This window comes from Arachis ipaensis, chromosome B10 (genome assembly GCF_059453495.1).
Source record: "Arachis ipaensis isolate K30076 ecotype BB chromosome B10, ASM5945349v1, whole genome shotgun sequence".
Lineage (NCBI taxonomy): Eukaryota > Viridiplantae > Streptophyta > Magnoliopsida > Fabales > Fabaceae > Arachis > Arachis ipaensis.
The window spans coordinates 147,657,036-147,680,303 of record NC_142435.1 but is presented as its reverse complement, the minus strand read 5'-3'; the positions used below and the strand labels follow the sequence as shown (position 1 = coordinate 147,680,303).

The 23,268-nt window shown below is 33.3% G+C and overlaps 2 protein-coding genes across 7 annotated transcripts; both read right to left on the bottom strand.

The window, feature by feature from the left end:
• Positions 1-1,270: 1,270 nt before the first annotated feature.
• LOC107622833 (cellulose synthase A catalytic subunit 1 [UDP-forming]) lies at positions 1,271-8,867 on the bottom strand. Its single transcript, XM_016324876.3, has 7 exons — positions 8,031-8,867; positions 5,645-5,840; positions 5,359-5,558; positions 4,558-4,672; positions 2,922-3,102; positions 2,597-2,753; positions 1,271-1,781 (listed from the first exon to the last, which is right to left on the bottom strand). The coding sequence occupies exons 1-7, from the start codon at positions 8,100-8,102 to the stop codon at positions 1,722-1,724; spliced, it is 981 nt and encodes a 326-aa protein (XP_016180362.1). The 5' UTR covers positions 8,103-8,867; the 3' UTR covers positions 1,271-1,721.
• A 2,074-nt stretch (positions 8,868-10,941) lies between these two features.
• ACD5 (Diacylglycerol kinase family protein) lies at positions 10,942-22,765 on the bottom strand. 6 transcript variants are annotated; one of them, XM_088486017.1, is made up of 14 exons: positions 22,141-22,555; positions 21,526-21,645; positions 20,619-20,777; positions 20,366-20,533; positions 20,167-20,259; positions 19,187-19,279; positions 18,915-19,015; positions 18,419-18,594; positions 17,942-18,035; positions 16,359-16,508; positions 15,222-15,323; positions 12,325-12,699; positions 11,363-11,429; positions 10,942-11,284 (listed from the first exon to the last, which is right to left on the bottom strand). In XM_088486017.1, exons 1-14 carry the CDS (start codon positions 22,315-22,317, stop codon positions 11,147-11,149), a joined length of 2,013 nt encoding a protein of 670 aa, XP_088342143.1. In that variant the 5' UTR covers positions 22,318-22,555; the 3' UTR covers positions 10,942-11,146. The 6 variants fall into 6 exon arrangements, with proteins under 6 accessions (XP_088342143.1, XP_088342144.1, XP_088342145.1 ...); XM_088486018.1 differs by having other exon boundaries at positions 17,942-18,029; XM_088486019.1 differs by lacking the exon at positions 18,915-19,015 and having other exon boundaries at positions 18,419-18,644; positions 22,141-22,765.
• Positions 22,766-23,268: the final 503 nt, after the last annotated feature.

The following is a 23,268-nucleotide window of genomic DNA, read 5'->3' as shown; positions in this document are numbered from 1 at the left end:
TGCGTAACGTAGGTCGTGTCATCAAGCAGCGTTACGTTTCAAAAATTTTGAAACACGTCGAGTACCCGACCTCTTGAAAGCGGCGTACCCAACGAAGGAAACTGAAGCCGCAAATACTCGAGTCTGACCTTATAAAAACCCGGGCTCAAGTAGGGGTACTGTTCATACCCTAGCCCAAAAACATAAAGCCAGGGCCAATAAGGATAAAGACCCACCCAAAAATGGGTGGCCTCTTCTACTTGCCTGACCTCATAAGAGGTCGGGTACGACAAAGAGGTCCAGCCTTGCTTATTTAAATAAGTAACTACCTTCTTAAATATCTCCTATTATCTCTATGTCATCTATAAGATAGATCTCAACAAACTCCCAAAATAAAGAGAACGATTATCCACCAAAAAAAGTGAAACTACTCTAAAAGGTGGTTATTTACTCTACTATAAATACACTGACAACCCTCAAGTATATTCAAATCCTAATCTACTAAAGACCTGCTTAAAGTCGTTGCTAACTTAAGCATCGAAGTCTCTTGTAGGTACCCCCCACCTCCTCACAAGAAACTCGGACGACGGAACCTCGGCACTAAAACAAGTCGGCCACTGCCTCTAAGGCTGGCAATATATACCCTACCCGCGGATACCCAACTCGAACCAACCCGTTCGAGTAGGGTTGTCTACCCTACCCGCTGCGAGTAGGGTAGAGTAGGGTGCAAATTTGCCTGCGGATAGAGTAGGGTACGGGTTTTAGGTATACCCTACCCTATCCTACCCGCATCCTTAATATATTATATAATATATATGTAAAAATTATGTATGTAGTGAAGAAAGTGAGTCTTATACTCACAATATTCTTCTTATAAAAACTTGAAATAATCACTAAACTAGTTGATGATCATATTATTTGTAATTTTATATTGGATTTTTTTAAGATTTTATTATTTTTAATTTTAATTTGAACTTAGTTTCTTATTTTCTATTTTATTAATATGTATGAAATTGGATTGGTTGAATTTTATATTTATTTAAATTTTTTTTTGTTTTTTGCAGATAGGGTTGGATAGGGTAGGGTTTAGAACTTTAGGGTGCAGGTAGGGTTAGGATTGAGAGATTCTCAACCCGCAGGTAGGATAGGGTAGGATAAAATTTTAAGAAAATTTTCAACCCACAGGTAAAGTTAAGATAGAGTCTAAACCTTACCCTACCCTACCCATTGCCAGCTCTAGCTGCCTTAGATGGTATCTGGACCTCACGTTCAAGTCTATAACCGTTTCAAGTAAAAAAAAAAAAATACATCAAGTCTCTATATTATTTGAAAACACTGTTGAAAGCCAACACCAAAATTTATTTTTTTTGGGGTCATACAACACACTCACACACACACACTAACCTAGCAGCTCCACTAGGATTCGATTCTGGTGTGGCTTCATGAGGCAAACATCTTTGAAGTACCAACATCATTCGATTGGTGGGAACTTGCCAGCTTGTCAAGGCGTTTTATGCTCCAACAAATCAATTGAAGTACCAAAATTACCGATCATGTCACAGTAACAAACCTATTAAAGAATAGAAACTCATGTTCCTAACAGAAATGTCCCTTTTGAGTAAACTTGTTAAACAAATCAAAACATTCAATTAGTAATTTTGGTACTTCAATGTGCCTTACAAAGAATCATTAGAATTAACTTCTCTTGTTTATCTCTCTCTCTGCTGTATTTGCTATCAAGTTTATTCAGCATTTGTACCACTGTTGCTCCCTCTCCTGCTAGCTGTTGTATTCTTTAATATCTGCAAAAAGAAATCACACAAAGTTACAACTTACAAAACCAAAGCTATATATTTTTGTAGAAAACCAAATTCATCAGCAGCCACAGAGGAGTGAAACATAACATGTAAAGTTTGCAAACATATAGGATCAAATAAATAAGAACCAAACACATAAAGATGAGCAATTTACTTTGACATAATATGGGAAAGACAACAGGCCTCTTAGCATGATGCTTAGAGATTCATAATGTATGGCAATTTCCACCACCCATTCTCCGAGTTATGTATTGTTCAGTAAACCCAAGATATACAGTCATTTGCTAAAAGTTCGATCTCATTTCATCTACATAAATTCCTATCCAAACTGATCCTAAAGAGTGTAAACTATCGAAGAGATCACACAAATATCCTCTATATTCTTTCACTAAAGTATATATCCACAGAAACAATAGATAAAGACTTAAATTGTTTTGCAGCTTTTATTTTGTCGGCAGATGAAGCTATAAAAGAAAGCATAAATCATGACTGTGTTTAATGCTTTAGACAGAATGCAAAGTTGCGTTTGCATTTTGTCTCTAAGATGAACAAAAAGAAACAAAAAACTGGAAAACAGAAAGAGATAGAGAAACAGTGACAGATATTTTCTGTCTCCACTATTAGGAAGTACAGAAAATACAAGAATTTTGTCTCTGATACAGAAAAAGAAAAAGAAAATTGTTTCTATGTCTACGCCTCCATAAACAAATGAATATCACAATGGTGATGAGAATATATAGAACAACTATAATGTCATTGTGACAATGACATGGTATAATAAAAATGCAATACTGACATACTTGTCTTAGCATTTGGTTCTCATTCTGCAAAGTGGAAAGCCTCTCTTTGAGCTCTGAGTTCTTCTTCTCCAAGTCTTTGACTCTGGTTTCCAAATCGATCAAATATGCCTTTTTCCTCTCCCTTGCTTGTTGAGCTGACACTCTGTTCCTCAGTAGCCTATTTCCATTTTCATACCCCACCAACGAAAGAAACAATTAGAAATGCAACAAAAAACCAGGAAAAGCAAAAGAAAGTAACCACAAATAGATGAAAGATTGGTATTCTTTTCTTGTTAGAAAAATCAGTTATTGTTTCCCTATATCACCAACCTTACACAAACATTACCTCTTTAGCCGTTTGTTTTCTTTGTCTGCCGGGCTTCTGCCTCTCTTCCGTTGACCATCCCTAGTCCCCTGACCACGTTCTTGCCCACCAGTTGGACCGGCGCCTGGACGGGAAGCTGAAGGTCCAGCAGATTCACCTCCGATCTCTGGCACTCTTCTGACCTCTTCATCACTCTCAAGACCTGGATCATGTGAAAAAGGGGGAAAAATCAAGATGACTAAATTATTTCTATATATATGGAAACAACACAACAGCAAGAATGCATTTATTCAATGAACTCTGGCAGCGAAAAGGATTACATGAATAATATGACAGGATTCCCCTTTACAAGAACAAAAGGGTAAAAAAATTCTCAACGTGACAGAATTTTTCAACTCCTCAACATATCTAAGAGAGGAATTACTCTTAAGTATATAATGCTACCACCACCACCAAATAGTGATGTATATAGCATACTGCCACAAAGATTTGGTTTCCTACCACCAATACTTGTTAATTAAACTATGAACTGCAAGTTAGGAACCTTAATATCAGATAAAGAAGGAAAGACATTTAATAATCTGTAATTTTGTATTACTAACAAAATGAAAGATTTGGTTGCGAGGTATTATCTCATGCACAACGTCATAACAGTCCCTTTTCTAATTCGATATTAATTACAGCAATAGTATTAATACTAGGACACCTAGCAGATTAACATTTCAAATTGGTGAAACTTTTTTATGAAGAAAAAGAGAGCACCTTAATAAAAGTGAGAATTGACAGAAGGAATCTGACAGTGATTATGGCTGTTGAAACTTTTGACCTTTGACAGTGAGAAAAACACCAGATGAGTTCAAATGTAAAGCCTAGAGATTAGAGAAATCCGCTTAATCAAAGGATGATCTAAAGTTCAACAGTTATTGGACTATCTTCCATAAAACATGTATCGGTAAATTGGGAAAAGATTGTGTTGGCCAACACTTCGGTAGGAGTATGATATAATTGATTTAGAAAATGCTCACCACACTGGAATTCTTGAATAATGATAGCAACGAGTCCTAATTCTCTACAAAGTTGAAAGAATAAGGACAATGCCATAATTCCATCAACACCCAAAAGTTGAAAACTTGTATAGTAGTTCTCAATATTGCCTCTCAAATCCCACCTTTCCTAATACCCATTCATAACCTACTCCTCCCAAGCATGACATGTAACTAATATCAATTTCCAAAATTTTTCAAACCAAAAAGCTTCTAAAACTTCTATCTGAATCTAGTAAACTATTAACATATATAAAAAGAAGAATGTACAAAACACTAAAGGTAATAGCGCCTCAATTCTTGCATCAAAAATCACAATTAATTTTTCTTGAACTTGGACACCAAAGAAGAATATTCCATACTTTAGTTAGTTTTAGTGTGGATGTATATATAATATATAGGTGTAGGAATTACATTAGGTATTTAGTAGCTTCAGCAAAAACAAGATTTTATCTTCTATTTCAAAATTAAGGGACCTGAATATAAGATCTTTTTGTCCTATGGTGGGTTGACTACAGTAACTTGAACTGCAATGATAGAAATGTTCAATTGAATATTCCAAATAACAATAAAGTTTGGCATACTACCCATCACATTGGGTTAACTTTTGATACCTGGCTGTTTTGAATCGGTGTAGGAAAGTGAGTGAGCCTTGGATGGACCCAAAGGACCAGATGTAGCTTGAACAGATTTTGTATCAGGAGTAGCACACGGTTTTTCACCAGATTGCTGACGATACAAAAGAGATTAATTTGTTGTTTGTTCATTTTAGTAAATCAACGCAAAAGCATGAAATACTTGCAGAAGGTTGTTTTCAAACTATTTGTTGTTTCTATCAGCGTAGTTCATGATCATGATCAATAAACATTGCAGAGAAAAAGTAAAGGTGGCGAACATATTCTAAAATGTGGCTTGCTGATCTCTAATGCCTATCTAACACAATGTGTTCCAAGAAAAGGAAAGCACAAGTGCCATTGAATTATATATATATGAAAACATAAATAGAGTTCCTATCTAAATGAATAACAATAAAGACTTGATTTATATTATTTCCTTACACATACAATGACTTATTTCACTGAGCATTCTTTAAATATTGACTTCTACATCAAGCACAAAATTAAAGGCAGCAGAACAAATATATGTAAGAAGCAACTTTACCAAACTCACAAGGCTTCATAGATAAACTATTAAGAGAGAATGTAAAGCACAAGAACAAAATGAGAGAAAACGTGGTGGAAGATCTTGAAAGTTTATGAGTCTAAGAGTTTGAGTTACAAGCATACTCAAGTTGAGAATATCAAAAATAGCATGAATTTTTCTTTTTCTTTTTCATACTTCAATTTTTTTTTATCAAATATAAACTTACTAGCATACTCAAGTTGAAAATATCAAAAACAAGTTTATTACATTACCGGCTGCCCATTTGTGATATGGAGATTTGAGTTTGGCATCCGAGAATCATGTCCCGACGAAGAAGAGAGGTCAGCATCTTCTTCCCATTGCATCCCTGCTTTGTTAATGTTTCCTTCTCCATAATTTACCTCATTCTCTATATCATCAACATCATCATCATCTTCATCATCATCCTCATCTCCCTCCAAATGGGAACTATCTGAAAACCAGATTCATGTCTGTTAAAATTCATTTCAGGACCCAAAGGTGTAACAATAAAATAATGTATTATGCACAAGCTAGCACCTTTGTGACTATTGTATCTGGTCTTGCACTGGGGGCAAGATTGGTTCCCATTCTCGCACTCACATTCATAGCAACGGTGACAAAGTGGGAAGGAACATTCTTGGCAAGCAACAAAAACATCACCGGTGGCTGTTAATCCAACAGTATCGCCACACATCTGACAGATTTTACCATTCAAATTCTTTAAGGGTTTACACTGCAAGTAAGGTATATCAATTACACGTTAGAATTGGATCATATTAGAAAACATTAAGCATGTCGGTACCAAATTTAAGGTCAAAAATTAAAATGTGACATGGCCAAAGGCGAACACTATTAAGATTAAACAAGTTCTCCTTTATCATAATCTTGATGTCTGGAAAATCTTGATTGAACACAGAATCAATCATTCCCAGTTCGGATAAACAACTTAATTAAGCTCCTTTTGAAAAAATAGCTTAAATAATAAATGCTTATATTAAAAGTAGCTTATAAATAAGTTATTTTGTGTTTGATTTTTTAGTTCTAAAAGTGTTTATTTTAAAAGAAATGTGATGAAAATCTTTTTATTATGAGAGAAGTCATTTTTTTTAACTTCTTTATCAACACTTAAATAACTTCTTCAGTCACGATAAATTTTAAAAGGTTAGATTTAACGATGTTTGTATAGTTTCTGGAGTGTTTGAGAATGTTCTAGATAGTTCCGAAACGTTCTAGAATGTCCTAGAAGGTTCTAGAAGACTCTGGAAGGTCATAGAGTAATCTAGAAGAGTCTGGATGTATATAGAAGTATGAACAGTAGTATGGAATAATCTAGAAGTATTTAGAAAGTTGTAATATGATAGATATTTGTAATGAAAGTTCTGGATGATTAATTTAGACCGTTAATTAGATTTAATCCTAACCATCCATTGAGGAGGTCGATGGCTATAAATAGGAGGTGAGAATTAAAGTTTGAGTGTGTGAGTCATTTGTAACAAACACTTGAGCAATAAAGTGTTCTTTCCACCAAAGCTTCCTTTCTTTTGTGTTCTCGTGTTCTTAGTTTTTTTGCTAAATACTGAGGGTTAGGCTGACTTGATCTTAGCTCAAGAGGTTGAGTAAGTCCGAGTGCCGACACGGTACATGATAGCATTGGAGTGTGTCCAAGGCCGTGACACCTAGCTTCTTAAAAAGCTACAATTTGGTTTTGAAAATTGCACCAGACATTAATACTACTACTTTTCACGAGTAAAAAGCTAAAAAAAAGTAACTTTTGAAGTTTTACAAACGAATCCTAAGTAAATTTCATTGGATCAACTGAACTAAGAGTTTTCCAAGACATTTTGCACTGACAAATCCAACAAAAGAAGAAAGTATTTAGCAGCAAATAGAAATTAGAATTCCCTTCAATTGGAAGGGAAAATGAATAAATAAAGAGCACTCATGTGATCTCTATATCTCTATAACTATACAGACTACAACTTCCATCTCCCATTTCAATTGCAAGAACATATCATCCTGGTCAACTGGATTATAACGCGAGATCTTGCTCACTTGATTTCATCACTCATCTCTATAACTATAGATCTGTTCCCTATTGACTATGTTTGTTGGTTTTGGAAGGAGGAAAGAGGCAACAACATTGTGCCACTGTGCAGTATACACCACTACTTGGAGTACTTGGTTGGAGCACATTGAGAAATTTTCATAAACAAAAATGCTACTGCCCACCAAGAATCAGCTATCAAATCAATGAGAAATTTTCATAAACAAAAATGCTACGTGCCCACCAAGAATCAGCTATCAAATCAGCCACTATATATTTGTGTACAAATACATGTGTTGTTTCATACATTTTCAATATGTATTTTATATTCTAGCATATATTTTATACGAGTGAGCCGTGACGAATTTGGTGGCTGAGTTTTGTGTGTAAACGGATCATGGATGTTTCATAAAAGCAAGTGTTATGTGATAGGATTAGACGTGCTGTATCTATTTGGTGTAAAGCTTGTGATCTTTCATCATCTTTATAGGCTTGTTGAGAGATTGAAAAACTATGCTAAACCGATTAATCTTGTGGTTGTTTTTTGCACTTGTAAAGAAAAACTCTTATCCTCTATCTTGTATTATTCTTGTCTTAACGAAATTCTTCTTTTATTTACTTAAAAAATTTCAAGAACAGATAACGGAACTTTGGGGAAAAACCATTCATACATTGATGCAGAATAAGTAAATGCAAAATTAAACAAATCAAAACGAGAACAACATTGTGATCGTCCAGAATCTTATGAACAAAAACCGAAAAGTTGGCCAATTAAAACTTTGAAAACAAAATCATCCATATCATTTGCGAAAATGGATAAAACAGAAGCTGATTTTTTTTTCTAATTTTTGTTAAGACAAAAGAGGATACGATACTAACCCCAATGTCGGAACCGTTACTAACTCCTAGGACATCGCGCGGCCCAGTCGCGATTCCACCAGTTTGATCCATTCCTTTATTTTTTCTCCAAACTGTTTAGCCAACTCAACAGCCACTCTGTCCCTTGAATTGTTGTTACTTGTTGCTGTTGTTTGCTTAGCTGCCATGTTCTTAGGTTCTATGCAAAAATATTAGCCGTCGGATGGTTCAGGATCTTATGGTGGAAAAGTGGTCTTCGTGGAGGAATGCCAGCCATGTAGAACCTGGTTAATCAAAGGCTGATATGTGAGATCGTGGAGGATTGTAAGCAGTTGGATTTGTTCTGTATCGGACGAACAAGGGATGCAGTGGAGTGTAAAATTCAGCGGGAACCACGTGTCACGTACTGGCGGATGTGTTTATGGGAATTATGGCGTAGGGTCACTGCAGTATAAAATTCAAAGAAAAAAGATTCGAGCCATCTAGTTACATATCAAGTTTCATACAGATTTATAGATATTCTCTTTTTTGACACGTGTTGCCCTCTTGTGCAGAGTGGTGCATGTCTCATCCTCGCACGATGCCCAGTTGCCAACAGGAGCATCTCCCTAGAAGGAAACCCTAAGTTCCTCCAATGCAACCGCCGCCGGCAGAATTCTCACGGTCGCCGTCAGTTGCAAGGGAGCTCCAGCCTCGTGCCTCCATAGCCAATCGCGAGCGTCGTCGCCAAAGTGGTGGAGTCTCGCGTTCTATAACTCATAATCCTGTTCCATCGCTCTTCTCCACTCTGCTCCCGTCCTCTCTCGTCCTCTCTCGTCGTGGTCACATTATTTAGGATTGAGAAGAATTCTACACCTCATCGCATATTAGTTTATAGCGACCATTTATTTTGTGAAAAATTTGAAGTCAAACTCATTTTACAGTGGCATAATTACAGGTATTTTCACCTAATACTCTAATAGAACATCACTGCCATTTTCTGACGGTAACCGAAGCAGAAAAGGTCGTGAAGATTAAGAGTGCTCTCAAATCGAAGTTTTTTTACTATGTTTTATGATATTATATGAAGTACGAACACTTGTTGAGTTGCCGTGTTTCGGACACATTTCGGCATTTATCCGACACGTATGTTTGCTGTGTCCAAACCGTGTCTCAATAAAAATAAAAAATTCTTTTTCGGACACACTAGACACACCTAAATACCATCACGTGTCAGCGTGTCCGGTCTTATTCTTAATATATATTCTTAAATTAAATTTAGATATAGTATATATTATTATTTATTAAAATAAAAAATATTTTAAATACTTGATATAATTAAAATAAGACATTAAAAATAATTTAAAAAATTAATTTATATTTTATATGTATGCGTGTCCGCGTGTCATGTAAGATTTTAAAATTTGCGTGTCGGTGTGTCTCGTATCGTGTCGTGTCCCGTGTCCGTGTGTGCATCATAGATGATATTTTAAAATTTTTGAAAAAAAGATTCTCATTTTTTATATGTTAAGATAATGTTTTTTCTGTTGATTACTTAAACTACTATTTTATACAAATTATATGTCTTATCAATTATATTTTATTTAAAATAATTAATTTATATAAAACACTTTTAACTAAAAATATAAAAAAATTATATCATATATTAATATGTATATAACTAAATTTTTTAAATAATATAAAAAAATAAAATATCTTAAGTTATTTATTATGTAAAATATATAAAATAAATAAATTTAAATTAAAAAATTATAATTAAAAAAGATTTATACTGTTAAGTGAATTATAAGGTAAATAGTTATTTAAAAGAATAAATATGATTGAATAATTATGTAAAAAATATACAAATTTTAATATATTAAAATTAACTTTTATGTCTTTAAAAAATTATCATACTACTCATTACAATTTTTAAATATTGATTATCTCTCGCTCAATTAAAAAGTTTATTTTTCTGTCTTCCTTAACTTTTATTTTTATAATATTGATCTTCTTTTTTCTTGGTTAAATACTCACATATATATATATATATATATTACCACATAACTATTACTTAAGAAACAAAATTCTTATCACAATTCAAAATTTAAAAAAAAAATTTAATCGAAAAAATTCAATCAGTTTAATATAGGTACCTATTGTGTTTTCCTTTTGTAAGTATGGTTTTACACTTTTACTATAAATCTTTTAAAAAGAAAGAGTATAATTAATATTAGAATTTATCTTTTTTTAAAGAAATTTGGATTTAATGGAGAAAAAGAACCTAAAAGACATAATAATAATAATAATAATAATAATAATAATAATAATAATAATAATCATCATCATCATAATATTTGAGACGTACATAGTATATATATAAAAGAAAGGGTTGAAAGAAATGCTTCATCCGGTTTTATTATTGAAAAGGAAAAATCTTTTTCAAAAGAAATAACGATTTTTTTTTTACTAATGTGTCACTTTTTATAAATTTATTTTCAAAATATTAGTATTTTGAAACTAATTATCTAAATGCCACTCTTTTGCCATAGTGACAACTAATTTACTATTTTATTTTTAATTATAGTTGTTTATAATAAGTAATATAGAAAAGGTAATATTTGAATAATTAGTTTCAAAAAGTGACATTTTAGTACTAAGTTTCGAAAAAAATAACCTTGGTAGAAAAACCAAGAAATGACTTAAAGAATTCATGGGATTTCCCATTTATTTGTTGTTAACACTAGTGAAGCTCTGTTTCAAAATTTCCAATTCTATGTTACATAAAGTTTTTAAAAGACTGTTTCTTATGCACACAATTGCCATTTCAGGTTGCTCAAGCTAAGGCTTATAAGTTATAAAGGATACTTAGACCTTTTCTCTAGATTATATGGAACACTAATAATACAAATAAAAAATCTTGAACTTAGCACCAAAAAAAAAAAGCTTCATATGCTACAAATTTTCTCTGCTTGCTATGTAATAACATGCTTCAAAAACTGGCGATTAGGCATTGCTACATTTATATAATTATATTACATGAGGAAACATTGTTTTGGATGTAACAACCTATGTTGAATTGAATAGCTTACTCATGATTTTCCTTGTAACAAAAAAAAAAGGAAAAGGAAATAAATATAAACAAAGCATTCATGGACTTAAACTTGAGGACCAGATGCAAATAAGCACACAAGGCCACGGAACACTTGAGCTGAAAGTTGATGAGCTTCAAATATCTCACCATCTAGATTCCATACACTCTCCTTGCCCATAGAAGTAAAAGTAAATGTTGGGGTCTGCAAAATGCATGATAAATAATTTTATTAACTTATTCAAATGATAAAATGATGGATGGGGATTGGAGAAAAACCAACCTTATGATGCTCAACAAATTGAAAATTTAATGGGCTTCCACCACTTTTTGTTAGTTGAATTAGGTGCCTGCATTATTTAGTGCAAATAGGGAAATCTTACTCATTGTGCAAAGTTGATACAAATACTGATACTGATCACTAATACTTAAGTAGCTAATTATTCCCTAATGATCAAAAGGATACTATTATTTGCATTGCCAACTTTTCACATGGCCTTCTTAGTGAGCCATTGGCAACTAGACCTTATGTGACACTTATAATGAGTTGGAGTCTACAAAAGACTCCTAACATGGTTGTGCAATAAATCATTAACCTATTTATTCCGAGGATGGTTGCTCGTGACACAAAAAGGCTATTTTCAAATTTTATAAATAAAAGATTATTATAATTATATATTATTCTAATAATTCCTTATAATATCATATAAGATCATAGATTATCTATCAACTAGGGAGATGTAATTTACTGATTGGAAGTTCAAACCTAAGGAAGAGAGTGAATTCTTTTCCAACTAGGCTCTGGGAATCCATTTCAAAGCATTGAATGATGGACACAATTCAAGCAGAGATTAGGTATAAAATATCCATTTGGGATAAGGAAAAGAGTAAAGATTGAACATGGGTGAGACGTTTGTGGTAGAGAGATACGTCCAGATTTAGATCATCAAAGGTGATATTTATAGAAGAATAAACACGACCATAGGGAGCAAGGCAATCGTAGGCTTTGTACAAACGATTATAGCACAATAAAGTGCAATCAATCAATCAATATTGAATTGTATGTGTGTTGTGATGTAAGATTTAGATCAAATTAAACAAAAGGAAATCAAGATTAATTTACCATATCACGTAGGATAGTAGTTCACGTTCCAATGCATGCAATATTCCATATATGATAAACAAATTTGAGTTATATTCGTTAAGAAAATTATAGTGTATGAAAGAAAGATCAGAGGCATGTACCGTAAATAAGAAGCATGGGGGCACTCTCTAATCAATATAAGATGAAGGAAACCATCTGAAAGGTGTGCATCAACCACCAACCCATCAGGTGCTTTATCATTTCTGCAAGAGATTAAAGCAGCTCCTACGCTAAGAAAACGTCCTTTAGATTTCTTCCATTTTCCTCCTTCGGAGTACAAATGAGGTGTTAGGCTGGAAATTCCAGTAGATGTAGGATCTGAATTTTCATTGCAAATTTTGCAATCAACACAACAAACACGTCTTTCTGACTTTTGTGTGTTCAATTCTGACATGTTGTCTTCATGCCTCCTTTTGGAAGTTAAATTAGGTTCATCTGATCCAACATCTAGATATGCTATTTCGGCTTCATATGACCTAAATGGCGATTCATTCAATAGAAAAGAAAAGAAAAGGAAACAATTATAGTGTTAAGAAATAATAACAATGCAATTAATGCTAATAAAAACAAAGACATACTTTCATCAACTTGTAATGCAAGGTATTTATTTAGAACAAACAAGTTAAATTGAATAAACATCTAGATACTTATAAGTATTAGAAGTTTTATGCAAGGTAGCAATATATTTAAATTTGACACTTATTTATAAAATATTTGAAACATACTACAAATAGGATATCAAGCCACCAATAAGCATTTTCAAGAAAGAAATGTCTATAAAGATGCTGTAGACAACTAGACTACCGAGAAATTGTATTGATCACTTTTGAACAAAGCCGAATGATGCATATCTTGAGTTGTTAGCCCATCTGATAATATTTCTCCAATATTTGTTATCGAGCATATATTAGTAAATAGTAATTGGAATGGTGACTATACAAAGTTCTCCCACGTATAACTAGAAAGAAAGAAATGTTTGAAAGTTTACCAAGGTTATATACTTTTAATGGGAAAACAAAAAGTATACATATGTAAACAAAATCTTTAAGAGTGGGCTAAGACTAGAAAAGTTTCAATACTATAGATTTTATTGGAACTGATGAATTGAAAATTAGTTCTGTACAATTAGTTCTGTACAATGAAAGGTGGAAGAGCTACTTCTACGAGTTATTTAATGAGGGACAGAAGACTCTTCCGAGCCTTGGTCGATTATGCACAAGGGAAGAAGATCAAAACTTTAACTACTATCGAAGGATTCGAGACTTCGAGGTAAAAGAGGCTCTAAAGCAGATGAAAAATGGCAGGGCAGTAGGACCTGATAATATCCCGATTGAGGTTTGGAAGGGTCTTGGAGGAAAAGGCATCAACTGGTTAACCAAGCTTTTTAATGAGATTTTAAGGTCAAAGAAGATGCCTGATGAGTGGAGAAAGAGCACCTTGGTACCTATCTACAAGAATAAGGGGGATATACAAAGTTGCGGAAACTATAGAGGGATTAAGCTTATGAGTCATACTATGAAGTTATGGGAAAGGGTGATAGAACGGAGGTTGAGAAAAGAGACACAAGTAACAGAGAACCAATTTGGATTTATGCCAGGCAGATCTACCACTGAAGCGATATACCTATTAAGAAGGATGATGGAGAGGTATCGTAGTAATAAAAGGGATCTACACATGGTGTTTATTGATTTGGAAAAAGCGTATGATAGGGTACCAAGGGAGGTCTTATGGAAGGTTTTAGAAAAGAGGAGAGTAAGGATCGCATATATTCGGGCAATTAAAGACATGTATGATGGGGCCACAACTAGTGTGAAGACTCAAGGTGGTGTGACAGAGGAATTCCCTATTGGTATAGGATTACACCAGGGATCATCCTTAAGTCCATACCTTTTCACATTAGTCTTGGAAGTACTCACAGAGCACATCCAAGAGCCTGTGCCATGGTGCATGCTTTTTGCCGATGATATCGTCCTTATGGGAGAGTCAAGGGAAGACCTAAATAAGAAGTTTGAGTTATGGAGAGAAGCTCTAGAAGTGTATGGTCTGCGCATAAGCCGCAGCAAGACGGAATATATGGAATGTAAGTTCAGTCTGAGAAGGGAAAACTCCAATATAGAGGTGAAGATTGGAGAAAACATCCTGCGAAAAGTTAAAAGTTTTAAGTATCTTGGGTGCATCATACAGGATAATGGAGAGATTGAACAGGATGTAAATCATAGGATCCAAGCAGGTTGGTCAAAATGGCGGAGCGCATCTGGTTTTATATGCGACAAAAAAGTGCCTTTAAAACTTAAAGGTAAATTCTATCGCACCGCTATAAGACCGGCTATGCTGTATGGTACGGAGTGTTGGGCGGCTAAAGGGGAGCACGAACATAAGTTGAGTGTGGCAGAGATGAAGATGTTGAGATGGATGAGTGGTCATACGCGATTGGATAAAATAAGGAATGAAGATATAAGGGAGAAAGTTGGAGTAGCACCCATTGTGGAAAAGATGGTTGAATCGCGTCTCAGGTGGTTTGGACATGTGGGAAGAAGACCGATAGAACATCCAGTCAGGAGGGTGGATGAGATGGAAGATGGACAAAGGGCGAAAGGCAGAGGAAGACCTAAGAAGACCATCCATGAGGTGGTCAAACGAGATCTACATGTAAACGGTCTTTCTGTAGACATGATACATGACAGAGCACAATGGCGTCGTTTGATTCATGTAGCCGACCCCACTTAGTGGGACAAGGCTTTGTTGTTGTTGTTGTTGTTGTTTGAGGGATAGACATGTCAATAACTTTCATATATGGCATACGGTTTAAAATCATTAGGCTACAATTATTGATTTTTAGGTAAGAAATGGCCAGTGTTGATATATTGTAAACCCTTGTACAATTTTTTTTATTATGAAATAGTGCTCATATGATTATATTTTCCAACTTGGTATATCTCTGACCAATAAGTCTAGCATTCAAAATATGATAGTTGAAGTAGGGGTAATTTAAGAATACCTATGCTTTAAAAATACCATTGTTCCTGCATAATCATAACGCTTAGGACCCATCCATCGATAATTCTCACTCTCTGTGATGACATCACCATAAAATCCATACCTGAGAATGTTACTATTTAGAATAAAGTATTAACCAAAATTTTTAAGGCTCACACAAAATTAGGCATTCACAACAAGTAAAGATCCAAATAGTGTATGCTAAATGACACTATGATGCATATCTCGAAGCCTATAAGCTATAGCAAGCATAAAGAAATCTTCCAACTACTCTTGGCCTAAATGTAGTAATAGAAAGAATAAATATGAACATAGACTAACCTTTGGTAGTTACTAATGATAAAATCATAGATGGAATTATAAAACGGGTTATCCAAAGCAGTGAAAATATTTGAAAATATTCTGTTGGTAAGGCATAAGTAGTGAATCCAAAGTCCAAAGAACTACTACAAAGCTATTTGAAAATATTCTCATGTAACAAAGTAAGAATGACTCTTCATTTAAATTCCTCAACTTTCAAAATCATAGTGTGACAGATATTGAATCTGTAACCGGTTAAAGTCAAACACATTTGTTCAAATAGAATGAGTTAAAGTCCGCTAAAGTAAGAGAGGGACTGCACAGGGGAAAGGATTCTAGTCAATTTATTTTAATGTTCACTTTGGTTCTTGTAGGTATGCGCATGAGTCATTTTAATCCCTGTATTTGATGAGTCAAAATAGTCACTGTCGGTAACAAACATGAGGGACAAACTTAGCTCATGTCAGAGGACTAAATTGAATCGTGTTTTATTGCTTATGTAATTACATGAACTATTTTAACATATTAAAACCTTGAACACCAAAATGACTAATGCATGAACCTATAGTAACTAAGGTAAGCATTAACCTGATTTTGTTTTAACAACTATAAATATTAATAGACAATTCAAGTATCAAAACCAAACACTGTGTATAGCCTATAACAAAAACAAGGAGAGTAAGAACAACTTATATGACTCATATAAGTGATGATATTGTCCAAAATTCAATTTGCTCTAGAAAATGCAGGAATCCATAATTTTATTGAATTGAAGCCAAAGTATTATAATATATTGATATATAAAGAAAACAATATTTTCATGAAAAAAAAAATGTACCCAGCAAAGGAGGCTGTATAGCGCATATATGGTTGGATCTCAGATCTCGGAGTGGCTTTCCACCGTACAATTTGAGCTATGTCGAGGCGCACTCTTTTTCCAAGGACAATATGTAACGCAGATGTTACAGCATCTCGAGTTCCAGTTGTACTACACAATTATTAGTTTTTTATTATGAACCACAATAATATAAAACCATATAGATAAGAAACAAATATTGAGTGCACAAATATAAGATGTGTAATATGTAAATGTGCAACATCTTGTAATGTTTTCTTTGACATACCAAAAAATGAAGTCAGACAAGGTGAATTCAAGTGCACTTCTGTTCTTACCTAGAACTTTGGATTAATCCACAAAATGATATTATATAATATTTCAATCTGTTCAGTTTTCAAGTAACATTTAAATCTTACCTGAGGTCTAAATTTTGGCAAAAGCAAATATACATATAGTTTTCGTCCTTTAGCTTTGAAAATGAGATTGTCTTTTCACTATTCAATCCCAAATTATTCACCTCGCGTCAATCTCTTATGATTACCTTATTCAATACATAATCTCTAAAAGTAATTTTAATTTTTATATTACAAAAGATATTCTCTTAAGCTTAATTCTGAAATTTTCTAATGAAACACAAATTAATTCCATTTTTAATAATAAAAAATTACATTAAGATAGTAAGAATTTCCGAGTGAGGATGGGACATCCACGCATAGATAATGAATATATGGATAAAACCCAATGAGTTAGACAATCTAATGAAGCATGCCAATCTCTTCAAAATTTAGTTAGTGAAAAAGCCATCCATCGTCTATTGAATTGACCATGAGCTAAGCACCAAAAGAAATACAATGAGGTAATAATGTCACAAACAAAATCAACAGTGAAAATACAGAATGTAGAAGACCATTTGTAGGCAAGGATATATATATTGGGGGGGAGGGGGGAGGGGATTGTAACTAATTCTATCAAGAAGGTAAAGGAAAGAGAGAATATTCTATTTGTGGTTTTGTAGGAGGCACATAGGATTGGGATAGATGTAGTCATGTAGAGATGGGTTATCCCATAAAAAAAAAAAAAGAACCAAAAGCGACAAAGTTGTGTCCTCTCAAAGTACCATGGCGAGAAAGAATTCGCCCCTTGAAGTGCCAATATATGTCTTATTGTTTGATTGCTATTCTTTCTTGTAATTTTATTTCTTGATGTTTTCAAATAAACAACTAGAGTTGTTAGAACTATGAATTTCAAATATATAAACCTTGTAGGAAGCAGTAATCCTAATTATTATGTTATGATGGGTTAATTTATCAATCATAAATCTACTAAATATCATCACTGATCATTAAGTTAGCAAGTGTCTGTCTAAGTCTAAGGGATGAACCATAGCTTATCAATTGTCATCCATATGTTTTGCCGCTTGGAAGCAAAAATGATACTATGCCCTAGAAAATAAATTGTCTATTTGTTGACAAAGATATTAGTCAAACATATTTTAGATATGAAGATATCAAATCATTCTATTGATTATATTGATAATGAAAAGTAATAAAAATTGGAAAAAAAAAAAAAAAAAAAAAACTCACCACATAACAATAGCATCAGTTGAACCAGCAGGAATAATCCCAATTCTAAACCGTTGATTGAGAATATGAAATTCATCATCCGTTTCTCCTGAAACTTAAAAAATAACGAATTTTGGTTGGGTTAAAGGAGGACATTGTTAAAGAAGGAAAATTACATTAGGGATAACAAAACATCGAGAAAGGGATCGCTAGAACAAAATAAAATAAAATAAGCTCAAAACAATGACACATTCTCCTTTGAAGATTCAATATAACCTTATTTAGTCTTTATAACTTTGATATTGCTTTTCTTTTCCTCCTTTCATCCATTTTAGTTTAGGTTGAGATTTGGAAAAGATATCTTAATACAACTTGATATATAAAACAGTAATTATTTAAGTTACTGTATTTTCTACCACATCCCATATAAGTGAATGTGTTAGTTGTAGAAGCATTGATTGGATGAAATAGAATGAAAGATTGAAAATTGATACTCACTATTATATGATGCTTTTGCTGCAGATTGGTCTTCACTTGAAATAAAGGGAATCTTATCTTCACATTGTTCAGGGATCTCTTGGGCTCTTTCATTTTCTTTGAGAACTGATGAATCACCATTATCATCTGCTGGATGAACAAAGTCTGAAGGAGTTGGTGGGTTGGGAGCTTTAAACCTGGGGGAAAGGAACCCATTGAGGATTTCATTGAAAAATCCATCACCACCCTGAAACCACTCCACTTATAAATTAGAATACAATAATTAAAGAAAAGGGAACTTGAAAAATATTGATACAGCCCGCTGAAAGATACAGGGATATCGAGAACACACTAATTCCCATTTACTATTTTGGCTCACAGTCTATCATTCTAAAATCACATCAAGGCAACACACTCTACTACTTATTTCCTTTATGTAGTAATTAATGAGACTGATTTCAGTAATACATAATTTACAAAATAACAATGCTAAGGTCTTGTAAAGATTCCCTCTCACCTACAAAAAAGAGGGAACTCCACCACTTTCTTATCAATGTCGTTGGTTCCATGAGCCTTTAAAAGTTGATATTTGCTACTTTGGCTGGTCTTGGCTAGAAACTAAGGCCATGAAACTCATCACCATATTCACATGACTCATTTTATTAAGCTAATAAGCTAAACTGGTCCCTATTTCACAGTATTACCATATTGTTCTATATATTGAGCCTTAAAACAACTTTGCTTTAATTACTTATGATAAGAATATAAAGAAGGCAAGTATGTTCTTACAACAGCTACAACACCATCATAATTGTTAAGCTCCTTGTTTGTCATAGATGACATCACATCAAGTGCCTGTCCTGCTCTCTTTGTTAGAATCACCTGTTGGAAAATAGCAAGAATGACTACTAGAATACTGATCATCAATATTAAACAATAATGAATATAAACTTTAGAAAATCACAATGCAAACTTGTTTGTTCTAATTTACAAATAAAATCCCAAGAAAAAAAATTTATGACATGAATAAATTTAATAGTACTACGATTAAGTATAGCCATGAAAAATACCAAACATCTCAAGAAAATTCAATCAAAATAATGTATTTATCATCTCAACCCCTATCATAACCCAAATAATCACCAAACTAATATTTAATTAAATTCAGTTTAACATAGTCAATTTTTATCTCTTAGTCTAGAGTGAAAAGATTATTTGAGTGGTCCTCATTAAAGCCTATCTTAGGAAACTCAAACACTATGCGTGACTGTTAGATCACAAACAAACCAAATTTGTGTTCATTTTAACCTTCGCTGTTAGTGGTAAGTTTTTTTCAGGCTACTTGGCTGCTTATCTTGGAGTGGCTTGAAGGAAGACTACTTGTAAAGCAAAGGAAAGCTTAGAAATTAGTTTTTGAAGCTCTAATAAATGGAAACAATTTATTATTATAAAATTGAAACAATATTTCATATTCAAGATCAACAATTAAGAAATGTGAAAGTTACGGAAAATTATGACATATTAAACTCCATATATGAGAAGCATTAACTTCATGCAAGCTGGATAATTTACACTTCAGCCATTGACCACAAACTAAAAAAATATTTTAAGAAGATTTTCAAGATGGAGTTGGTATAACCTATTTCAAGATAGGATATGACCTTAGAAAAATAAAATGGAATGGACTTAAATATTTATCAATGTAGCATCAAACTATCAGCATGGTCCACCAAAGTAGTCAACCAAAATTAATTATGTGAATGATTTACCTTCGTTTCAACTTTAGCACGGGAGAAAATAGGACCCACAGCTTCCCAGGTTTTACAGCCATTTCGTTTCCCACTCTTTGGATTAACAAAAACCTAATGAATCAAAAAACAATCTCTAGGACATGTTCATTTCAATCAAATCAATTCAAGTAGAAATTGAAAATTATATAGCAATTATTGAACCAATAGTAGAGTATACCAAAAGATTCCTTGGCCTTCCAACATCACGGTCCAAGAACGCATTGAGCTTGTTTACCCACATTTCACATACACGAAAATCTTTATGACCAAAAGTATATGTAGTGGGAATCCACTGAGATAGCTGATTCTTGCTCCTTATAAAACCATGGACTATAAACCGGTACAGCTGCACAATCATAAGAAAGATATAACACCTTGGAACCTAATAAACTTGTAAGGAAAAGAATTAATAATGAGTAACAAGAACAAACCTTTATGTCATTTCCAAAAAGTAGGTGCTCAGTAGCATGAGGCAGGTTTGTTATATGAATCGGACCATGATGGGATAATTCAACAGCATATATGTCAGAAAGTTTTATCTCACTAGCAGCTTTAGACCTAGACTTAATGCCGAAGCAAATTGAACCATCCTGATCCATTAAACATTAAGATAAATAGTGTGAGATGAAACCAAAGTATACAATACAACAACAATAGCATTTGATCTCACTATTCATTGCACAAACAATGATTATACTTGTAAACCTAAACCATTTCTATAGGGTTGGGCATGGAATGAGAGATATAGAATTGACCTGTAAGATAAAAATACTGAAAATCCTAATCGGCAATACATATACAATACAGCAATAATAGCAAAAAGGATTTTCTTTTTCTTTCAAAAAATAAGTCAACTATCTAGATAAAATTCTATCGCTGCATCATATCCTAAACCATATCTATGTACAAATAATTTAAATTTACATTCATCTTACCATCTCTTTATTTTCTTCTCACTGTCCCTTTACAGAAACATATAAGGCAAGACTTTACCATGTTTTTCCACATATGGTGTTGCTCCAACTCTCCCTAATGTGTTATTAACTCATAACCACTTTTTACTTTCTACTTTGTACTATTTAGTTAATCAAAAATAATATTATGTTCCTCTTATTTCAAGTAAACATCAAAGCTGTTGATCTAAAAGCCTAATCATGTTTGAGTGCTTTAACATTCATTGGTATCATTTTTAGATCAATAATGTCATCTCAAAATCTATTTTTGATTCATTATTTTCCCCTGTTTTCCCCTCTCTTAGCCACTACCACATCGTGATAACATTTTCAGCCACTACTTTTTAACACACTTACACACAATGTTCTCTCTGGCTAGACCTACCGGTCGCTTCATTTCCAGTGCTGAAAGCTGCAAGATGCCTTTTCTCAAGCTGTGCTTTCTTTTGTTGCCATTGGAGTAACATCCACAATCACCATCAACCTCTCCTTCCACCATGGCTGACTATGACAACAACAAAATAAAACACTCCATAGTAAAATAAAAGCAAACAAAAATCATCAAGTATATATTGTCAATAAACAATTTTTAGTTAGTGATTTATATGACAACCTCCGGCCAAGAAGAACAATGGACTAGTTAGCAAACATCCATAAATTTAGGATTTTAAAAGACATCTCAAAGCTACAAACTAAGGATAAAATAATAACCATCTATTTTACAAAACATTAATCCAATGTTAATAAGCCATATAAATGTAATTATCTTTATGGAGGAGTAATCTAACCCCAATTGATCATTCTATGCAACATTATATTAATGTAAATTAGTCCATCTTAATTATCCTTATCCTTACATTTCCCATGTAGTAATAATGTCAACTTAAAAAAAAAACTGTGGGATTGACTATGGTTTTGCATGTCACATTAGAATCACATACATACATGAAGTGTAATGGATCAAACAACGATACATCAAAAGCGAAACGATTAAACTCACAGCATTTGGTGAATTAATTGGTTCCCAAAATAGCCCATCCGAGTTGAAGACGAGAGACACTTCGCCAACATGATCTAAGAAAAACGTCGAGCTCAAAATTGATGAGTTACCGTGTAAAGGTGCACCTGGATGAGAATCTTCTCCCATGAAAGCGCAATCGTTTCCTTCTCCCTCCATTCACAATGGAAGAGTCAAGGAAACGAGATTGGTTTTGTTTGCCCCAAAAATTTCCAGGCTCTGTTAAGAACAAAAGAAGCCTAAAACTAGGTAAATTTTGGGATTTTTGTAGAACATCCACGTTTCGAATTTACAAGAAGGAAAATTGAAGAAAAAAGTAAATTATGTTCGTCTTGTTTTTATTTTGGACTTGGATTTGAATCATGGACGCCATTATTGACCCAATTTAGTCTATGCTATTGGTAGCTGTCTCATTCTGAGTGAATTATGGACCAGAAAATTTTAACACAAATAATTAAGAGAAAAATAAAAATAGAGAAAAAATTTTCACTTTAATTTTAATTTTTAGAAAATTAAGGAGTTCTTAGAGCAAGTTTCAGCTACTATATGAAAAATGTGCCTACAATCCTACACAGTAATTAGGCCCTATTATTGTGTTGTATGATATGATTAGAGTTTAGAGGAAAGTAGGTCTTTTTTTCTTTTTTTTTTTTTTTTTTGTCTTGAGAAAAGTAATGCTCATTAAAAGGTGAATTTTTTTTTTTTTGAAACAAAGGAGCTCAACACAAAAATGGAACAAATAAGTAAAAAACAGATAAGATAACACCTATTGAAATTACATAGACATATTTTAGATCAAAATATCCCAACGTTATTTCGGATATTACCATCTTGTAATGAAGAAGAGACATATTGACGATCTCTTATGCAGTGTTTCTTTTATTCTGAAACACCCTCATATTCCTTTCTAGCAAGATGTTTCAAACACGGCAAAAAAATTCATAAACCACTTCTTATACTCCTCCTTCTTAATTGTTGTACCTGTCCAGCTTAGAAAATGATCCTTCAAAGTACCAGGAAAGGACCAATGTCTGCCAAGTTCAGATAACCAAACGCACCACACCTACCAGCTAAATTCACAGCTTAGAAATAAGTGGTGGATAGATTCAA

Excerpts from the sequence above, each read along its gene's own strand:
- LOC107622833 (XM_016324876.3), bottom strand. The coding sequence starts at position 8,102 with ATGGATCAAACTGGTGGAATCGCGACTGGGCCGCGCGATGTCCTAGGA. Across the intron at positions 4,673-5,358 it reads ATATCACAAATGGGCAGCCG|CAATCTGGTGAAAAACCGTG; the intron begins GTAATGTAATAA and ends TTGTATCGTCAG. Across the intron at positions 2,754-2,921 it reads GAAAACAAACGGCTAAAGAG|GCTACTGAGGAACAGAGTGT; the intron begins GTAATGTTTGTG and ends AAATGGAAATAG.
- ACD5 (XM_088486017.1), bottom strand. The coding sequence starts at position 22,317 with ATGGAGGGAGAAGGAAACGATTGCGCTTTCATGGGAGAAGATTCTCAT. Across the intron at positions 18,595-18,914 it reads GAGTTCCCTCTTTTTTGTAG|GTTTAAAGCTCCCAACCCAC; the intron begins GTGAGAGGGAAT and ends CCTTTCCCCCAG. Across the intron at positions 16,509-17,941 it reads ACTGATGCTATTGTTATGTG|TACAACTGGAACTCGAGATG; the intron begins GTGAGTTTTTTT and ends ATAATTGTGTAG.